General features: G+C 34.6%; 1 protein-coding gene across 2 annotated transcripts in view; it reads right to left on the minus strand.

Moving 5' to 3' along the window:
- Positions 1-246: 246 nt before the first annotated feature.
- The window catches only part of LOC111636288 (cytochrome b561-like), a 17989-nt gene continuing 8921 nt past the window's right edge, over positions 247-9314 (minus strand). For both annotated transcript variants that reach the window (XM_023381501.1, XM_023381502.1), the window contains exons 2-5: positions 7634-7853; positions 2968-3176; positions 2743-2897; positions 247-1036 (exon numbers count right to left, since the gene is read on the minus strand). In XM_023381501.1, the coding sequence (XP_023237269.1) occupies positions 862-1036; positions 2743-2897; positions 2968-3176; positions 7634-7844 (750 nt within the window). In that variant the 5' untranslated portion in view covers positions 7845-7853 and the 3' untranslated portion in view covers positions 247-861. The remainder of the gene's footprint in view (positions 1037-2742; positions 2898-2967; positions 3177-7633; positions 7854-9314) is intronic.

Consider the following 9314-nt stretch of genomic DNA (forward strand, 5'->3'; position numbering starts at 1 on the left):
AACAAAAAAAAAGGCTTATTGTGCTCGGCCGAAGTCTGAAGAATTTCAAAAAAAACCCTGGGGCTGTTAACGATTCAATTGTTGGAAGTTTTTTTCCCAATGCAGCAAAGGCCAATAAAAAAATGTATGTTTGGAATTTGTATTATCCGTTTGTTCTTTTCTTAACGGGTGTTTCGAGCGCCGTAAAATCCACTCGCGGACGCGTCCGGATTCGTTATAACCGGGTAAGGTTATGCCGAAATAAAGTTGCAGTCGAAGGGCTGTTTTTTTATTCTAGTAAAGTAGTATAATTACAAACGTTAGCACTCACACTGGGTTTCGTACAATATTTTTTTTTTTTTTTTACACCCATTTAATTTGTACTCCGAAGAATGAAGCGTAGTAAGGTTTTCGTTATTACGAATATACAGATACGCGTAACAAAAGCGCACGAATATGTAACATCTCGCGAAAACTTTTAAAACTTAATTAACATTCTGGCATTTTAGTCCAAAGTGTCGACTAGAATAAATAATAAAGACTAGGTTGCGTTATTTCGTAGTAGGAACTGGAAAACGTTATCCGGAAACAATAGGTTACGAATAATAGTGAACGACAATTAACATTGTGACTACTCAACGGAAATGCTTACTTTTAAATCTCGTTAGCGTAAAACTTCGAGGGGTGTTTTGGAACTTCTTTTCGGCCTTCCTTACGCGGGTAAGGAGAAGGCCGAAAAGAAATTTTAGATTGTTTTAGAGAATAAAACTCGATTACCGTTTCTGAAATTTCGTAAATCTTTAGAAATCCGTTATTCGACTCGACATAAAAGCGAAATGGCGTCGTGAGACGTTAATGCGAGGTTTTCTTGCCGACGATCAATCAGTTGACGGGGGAATGAGGTTCCAGTCGAAGCACGTCTTCTTCCGGAAGAGGTTGGCGACGGAAACGGGGAGACGACACCAGATAAACCACCAGGATCCCCAAAACCACTAGCGAAGCTCCCAATAAATTGGCGATGACCCCTTCCGCCGGAAGCGAAGAATAACCGACGCCCCTGCGAAAGAGACAAGTTACTTTTTTTAGTGTTTCGCTCGAATTTAAAGATTAACAATTGGCATTAACACTACGCATTTAACAGTGCTCTTAATGCTCTGTACGAATTCTTTTTCTTTCGATCACTTCTCGCTATCCTCCGCGCTTTAGCGTGGTATTAAATTTTACTTAATACTGTATTCGGTTTCCCGCAGACGAAAATAAAATAAGACTCGCTTTAAACAAAATATGGCCCCCTTTCCGTATTCTATTCGTTTATGTAACCTGCAGAAAATTTAGGCGTTTACTTCTGTTCGTAAGAATTCTTTTTTTAACACATTACTATGCTCTTACATTGGAATCCGTTTATCCGATTAGAAAACTCCTTTTATTCCAATGAAACGGTGTTTTTTACTTTTCATATGAAAAGTAAAAGGGAAATATAATCCCTGTCAAACACAATGTACAGATTAAGGGCTGGAGGCCTCGATTAACTATAATCGAACTTCCGATGAAAACCGGAAGTCACCGTTATTTCGATTCAAAAATTTCCTCTGAAAGGAGGTTAATGATCGGCACGACTCGATTGCTAAAGGGGAAATATGATGTACGGGGGTAAGACTACTAATTTGAGGTGGAGAGCATATATATTAAATTGATTTAAAATATTTGTGACGTCGTCACAGATAATTGCTCGTTAGTAATTGAAAATTATGATAAGTTGCCCGTCGAATAAAAATGTGCTGCTCGTCGCACTCCGTTTAACAAGTTTATCGTTTGTAACCTCGCCAGTCGTTATTCGCTCGACACCCACGTGTTCATCTTCGATCTGTGTGAAATAAACACCGTGAAAATGACGTCTAAAAGAAAGTGACGGTGGAGAAGAAATATGAAATCTATATGTCATCCGGTCGGGCCTGGTCCCGTTTCAGCCGGATAAACTCGAGTTCTGCTGTATATCCTACGTATAAATGTGTCCAAGTTTAGTTTGTAGATTTTCCTGAAAATTTAATGTATAGTATTTGCACGCTATATTTTATTGGCCTACTGTGTGCGTCCTGCATACAAGGTCTAATCAAAAGAGTATCGCACCTTATTTTTCTCTTTAAACGTTTTTGCCAACTGATGAGACTGTCCGCGTGTGACCTTGAACCCTAGGGCGTTTGTGAATTTTATCAAGTCCGTTCTATCCTGCAGTCACCACCGGCCAGCCGTGATAGCGTGATTTGTCGGAAACGTGACAAATCCTAATTTCGTGAAGATTATAACCAGAGATGAGATCTGGGTCTACAGGTATGTCCCAGAGAAAAACGCATAATCATCCCAGTGGAAGATGCAACAATCGCAGCAGTGTGAAGGTCGTATTGACCTTATTTTTCGACCACCGGGCGTTTGTCACGTGTACGCTCCTGGTGGACAAACTGTGACAGAGGAGTACTACCTGACTGTTTTACGTCACCTACAAGATATTATTAGGTGCAAGAGCCCATAGCTCTGGCAGCCTGGTTCATTCGTCACAGATGGCAGTCTAAACTATTAACAGTAGAACAAATTTTCTATTTGGAACCGTGCCTTTATTCCTTATATGCTTGTAATACTTCAATCAACTGACTGTTCAATAACTTCACTGTGTTTAAAAAAGGACGTTGTACACTCTACATAACACTTCATACAGTACAGAATAAAAAAAATGAGTGCAATAAAGTACTGTAAATTGAGAATACTTACAATTTAAAAACCAGTTTTTCGGTAATTCCAGCCAGACAGGTAGCGATGGCCATAACAAATATGGCCAGACCGAAGAACACGTGAAGAGGCAAGTAACGACTTCGCCATATTTGTACTAATCCGGGAAAGAGAAAAGCCACAAATCCGCAAACAAACTGAAAAGAATTCATCGTTCTGAATTACGGGTGGAGAATATCAGGAAAAAAATATCAGAGTCCAGGTTACCTGTAGACAAAACAATAGGACGGTGGCTAATCCGAGCCAACTGTGCAGAGAATACATATTGGGAATGGGTTTTTTCACCAGATTGTGAGAATCGAACACGGCTTTCAATGCAACTACCGTAAAGACGAATGCCAGAGCCTGCAGACCTCCGTGAATTAGTTTCAGTAGCTTCTTTCGCTCGTTTCGTAACACGCGATACACCATTATAGCTGTAACGACAATTCAAAAACAATTAATGGGTATCGAGAATATCACTAATTTACATATATTTATAAATGCTATAGTATAATTAAAATAAAATTTCATACGTTATACAATTTCTACATAATATCCTATGTTGGAGATGACGGTGCGTAACCGAACAGGTCACAGCCAGCCTGAACAAATTGTTTCGTTACTCATCCCGTTTAAAACTGTAGATGTGTTTGTATAATATATAAAATTGTAGTTAGCTTCAAAATATTCTCCATGCCGCTTGTTGTAAAGAGTGGCATGCCGAATTCCAGATGATAAACATTTCTTGAATATGATAGCGTGCTTCCTCTATACAGACGTTTTTGTTTAAAGCTGTGCTGAGCAACATGCGGGACAAACCACACACAGCTTTAACCATTGAAAATTTTTTTCCTATATAATCATTAGTTCAAAACAATTCTGTCCATAAATTACGTCCGTAGTTTTCTTGGCATTTTTACTCTCCCTCCCCCATTGTCCCAATTTATCCAAGTTTTCGTAACCCCTAGCCTCTTCGGACGCCCAACAAAACTTAATCTTTCTCAAACCCTTTATCACTTTATTATTCATAAAATTTAATGAAATAAAACGTCACCCATCGAAATTCAACCCCTCCCTCCCAATGTTGACGTCATTTATGGACAGCTCCTAACAACACACATGGTGTTTTTCATTAAAAAAAACGACGAACTTAAAATCAGACCCACAGATTTGTGTCTACGAGATACTTTTAAATTTGAATAATCGAAATACTGAATTACGTGACTAGACTATTCGTCAGATAAGGCCCTATAACTACGAAATTTATTGTATAAAAGTAACTAGTCTTGCAAACTTGCACCTGGCCGAATCCAAAATGGATAGGGAAATAAAGGCTTCCTTAGTGCCCACCATACAAAGAGCAATAAAGCTCTTGTTCATACAAAGATTACAAAAAATTCTCTTACTTCGAAATGGTAAAGATACGTTTGGGACAGATCGAGCACACTATGCTCCATTTAATGGGCTTTCCTAACGACGTAAAGCGATACCTTAGTCGAAAACCATTATTTAACGGAAATATTTGCGCGCAATGTAATTTTTATAGGATTAAAAAAAATTTTAAATGCATCTTATCTCACTAGAGAAAATTTTATTTGTAATTAAATGTGGAAATCCTTTCCATTTTATAATACGTCATTGTTCGTTTTTACATTCCAAAATTGGAACATTACAGAACCTGAAAACAATCTTAATAATGGATAAAATTTAAGCAAAATTTTTGAAAGAAAAAGAAAAAACAGAGAGAAAATATTTTCATTTACACCACAAAGGAACTGAAATAAACAATGTAAGTCCTAAGATCGACCAATTCGGCATCAATTTAAACATTAACATCTCTTGTGGCCCAAACTGGTCTCGCATTATATCTGAAACAGGTATGAAACCAATTGGAAAGTGTGGACAGGAACCTAGATTGACCCATTGATTGCCCATTTCTAAACAGATAGAATCTTGTGTCTCTCGAGAGACACAAGATTCAGAATTATCAACGGAATTATCAACAGTATTCTAAACAGATAGAATCTTGTGTCTCTCGAGAGACACAAGATTCTATCTGTTTAGAACACTGTTGATAATTCCGTGTCCATGTGCCGGGCTATGAACAGGTCACGGATTTTACAAATACGTGACCTGTTCACAGTCCGGCACATGTATTTGTAAAATCTAAGTGACTCGTACAACATGGAATTCATATAAAACGGAATTATCAACAGTGTTATAGGGGGGTCGACTGTATCTTCTTTCAGTTTGCAATATACTGATCTCTCTATCCCAACCAGCAGATAGGACAGCGTTTTAGTGACTTTCATTTCGACATTAACCGTCCATCATGGATTTAAAACCAAAATCCTCTGATTTAAATGCTTGTAATGTGATGACGAAACATCTCAACCCTACATCAACTGCAATTTTAACAACAAAGATGATATCCATATTTACACACATGTTCATATTTAAATATAACATTCATAAATGATCGAACTATGCATGTATTTATATACATATATAATATATACACACATGTAAAGATTAACTTTTTGTAATAATTTTAAATACAGTTAACTTGATATTATTAATAATTTTTTCAATTACTAATGTTACATTTCACTAATAAAAACTTAAATCTTTTTATTACTAGCATTATTTATCATTAAATAAGTATTTCATAAAATAAATTAATATCAAATACAGTACAGGCAATTCGCATTTTTGGTGTTTAAAAACAAAACTATTTTATCTGGGTCGTTTGATTCATTTTTGTGTATTATCAGCAATAAAGATTTCTGTTGCTTTCCAAATTGTAATTTCAAAGCCTTACGGGATCCTAATATAAGTTTTCGTCTATTCCCATACGAAAAACAGATGATTATTTGGAAATCAGTCGGTTATATTTGAGCTTCTCCGAATTCTGAAACAGTGGATTAGACTGTTAAGAATTGGCAGTTTCTCGATTGTCCAGCTTTACACGAACAAGTTATGCTGTTATTTTAAAACACATTTTCTTAAAGTTTAAAATGCCAGTAATTTTGTGTGGGACACAGGGTCAGATTTAAGTATTTCGATGATCTAAGCTGAACTCTGTAAGGTCCCTTACCAACCCTTGACAATTTTATAAGTCAATTATAAAAAGAAAAGAATCAAATCAGACTGATATAATACGGATATTGGAAGAAAAAGATGTGAAGTTTCACTAGCCTTCTGTTTTATAACCAAATTTAATAAAATTTTTATACCCTTTCCATTAAAAATCTTTACTTGTAAATCCGGCTCTGATAGGACAATGTCAAATACTGATGTTAACATAAAAGGGCACAAATCTGTATAGAACGATCTCGCTCATTTGTTTCGATAACACGTAATGACGTGTCCCGCTATCAATAATTCTCCTCCTCCTATAAAATTTCTCGATAAACAGTCACAAGCAGCATACATCGTTATATTGGACAGTAATATATGACTAATTTTTACATTACTAGTTACAAGCCACCCAGATAAAGTAGCCATTTTGTAAAAATGCAGCGCCCTGTATAGTTCGTGAAAAACGCGAATAGATTTAGGTTTGTACGTCTAAATGTTAATCTGTTTATTATATATTAAACAGCAGTGTGTCTTATTGTTTAAATATTTTTCAAATCTGGATCATAAGAAGTAAATAAATTGCAGTATTAAAAAATACTTTAACGTTGCAAATTTTTTATTATTTAATATATGTTGGGAAAAGATGGAAAACTTCAAATACACTCATTTCCAAATTAAAACTTTAATATACTGAAAATGACAGTTGGGCAACATGTGGCTCACAGACTAACTCTAGTCTGCAAATGTGTACAATCTAGTCAAGGTCATTTTCAATATATGTGTACGATAAAATAAACAGAACTTGCATTAAATTCTTTCTACTAATAAAATCAACTATATATATGTTTACTTACATGTTTTACTTTGTCTTATTAATTAAAAATGAGAGTAAATTTAACCCAAAAGCCCGGCAGTTTAGATTTACAATTGATTACTCCAGGCTTTGTATATTATTGTTCACATGTAGGATACTCTGATTAAATTTTATGTAAGTCTGGAACAATAGGAGTTATGTTGATCTTTGTTTATTACTTTACAAGTAAAGCATGATGTTGAGTAAGAAAGAAAGAATTCAAATTATTTTGATGGTGGGAACCTACATTCAACAAAAAGTTGCTGAAGTGTTAAACAGGATGAATTCAGGCTACTGTAGCATATGCTGGACGGTCTAGATCAGTGTTTCTCAACCTGTAACGAATCGTCGCCCCCTTCAATAAAAACGTTATGTAGTATCGCCCCCTTCACTTCAAAATTCCGATGCCGAGGGCCAAGGCTAATGCCAAATTCATACTGCATCGAATAGACTAGTGACTAGTATAATGTTATTTGTTTAATTATTGTATGATATAACGAATAAAATATCTAATTATTCTTAATATAATGTTTTACTATATCACCCAGAAAATTGTTTTTCGCCCCCAAATATAAATTATTACTAATCGCCCTCTCAACATAGAAAATCGCCCCCATTGAGAAACACTGGTCTAGATGCATCCTGTTAAACAGTTAAACTTCACACCGAATGTGGATACCCACCATCAAAACAACTTGAATTTTTTCCATCTTACACAGTGCAATGCTTTACCAGTAAAAGAATAAACAAAAATCAACACAATTCCTATGATTCCAGACTTATACTTGTATAACACTATAAATTAGTCAGCATAATTATTTAAATTTTATATTTGAAAGTCAATTTTTCTATAGCATAAAGATGTAATAATTTATCAAAGTAAAATATGAGAATAATAAATTTAGCAAAATTCTTAACTAAATCAAATATTATTTCAAAAATTCTCTGATAACTTACCATCTCCATAAAAGAAAACCATTCCAATTACCATGAACAATGGATGATAATTAAATTGTAGTGGTGGATTACTCTGCCATGCAAAACCACCTAAATAACTCCCTGTCCAAGTGGCAGCTAGGGCGATGCAAAGTATTCCCAGTATCTGTGCGGCGGTAAAACCCACCGAAAAGATGCAAGCATCCTGACGGCTTTCAATGTGCAAATCCATGGGAATTTCCTAATCATTTGAATACAATAAAATGATTGAATTAATAAAACTGATTTAATACCAAAAAAATGCATAATTGTTTAAATTATATATAATATATTACTCAGAGAAATGTGTGCAAATAGTACGTTATTGAGAAACACGATTGCTCATTCGGTTATACGAAACATCAGCTAATTTCTGACAAAATTGGGTCGAGTTAGTAATATACTAAATATTTTAATGTTATATAANTTTGTTCCTACCGATTCCTTTGAAATTTTGACACAACGCTGCATTCAAATGCGCACGTGTTTTTATATAATATACGTGTCGAAATTTCCCGCACTGGGGGAGATGGACAGGATTAAGGCTTACAGTAAAAAACTCTGCTTCTATTTATACTATTTCAGATGCGTTTTTTGCGTTTTAATAGGGTACGTCAAGAGAATGTACACTAAGAAGGGATTTTTCGAAAAATCCCTTCTTAGTGTATTCCCCAGAAAAGTGTTATACTGTACATTTATAATAGATACATTTTAAGCCACAACAACGCGTGGCGGGGTCTGCTAGTTTTATTATGAAAAAGCTTTTTATATTTTTATTTATTAAAAAATGGCAAAGAACTTAATCATCAGGCTAGAGATGGATTTTATTAAAATGTGTAATANCTGTCATGATATTTTATGAAAAAGCTTTTTATATTTTTATTTATTAAAAAATGGCAAAGAACTTAATCATCAGGCTAGAGATGGATTTTATTAAAATGTGTAATAAGTCTGTATCTTATTTTTATATTATATCTTATAATCGAGATGGGTTAATGATAATAATGATGATGATGATAGTGATGAAAAATTCCATTTATATAGAAGACGTAGTTTCAGTTTCGATAGGAATGCCTGATTATTCACTGAAAAAATGCTTAAAAAGTAGCCTGATGATTCCTTTGTAGTGATGAAATACCATCCTGGGTTAAATTAATATCAATATAATCAAAGTATATTTTAAACTAGCTGTTACTCGCGGCTTTGCCCGCGCGGATTTTGCAAGCAAACCCCATTTACATTCAGTATTTCAACAACCATAGTAACTGTTATATAACACCTACCGCTGAGAATGATGAGAATTGCCGAGAATCAAACGAACTGTTTTCAATTTGATCAATTTTCTGGAACGTTTACAATCGTTCTATAATCGAATCAATATGCAATAACAAATTCGAATTTAAAACGGTTTGAACATTTTTAAAATCGAAATAGATAAAAATATTTATAACAATATCTGAAATGTTATTAATTTAATACACCTAAGTACTAGATGAAGACTAAATCCTCTACCTCTACCGTCCGTGGGAGAATTTCGAAAAATCCCTTCTTAGTGTGCATTGCCATGGCATACCCTACTAAAACGCAGATAAAAACAAAAAATCGCATCTAAAATAGTACAGTAGAAGCCGTTCTTCCCGTTAATTCTTAATCCTTTCTCTCT

The sequence above is a fragment of the Centruroides sculpturatus genome, unplaced genomic scaffold, assembly GCF_000671375.1.
Source record: "Centruroides sculpturatus isolate CEXI.00-Female unplaced genomic scaffold, Cexi_2.0 scaffold984, whole genome shotgun sequence".
Taxonomy (NCBI): domain Eukaryota; kingdom Metazoa; phylum Arthropoda; class Arachnida; order Scorpiones; family Buthidae; genus Centruroides; species Centruroides sculpturatus.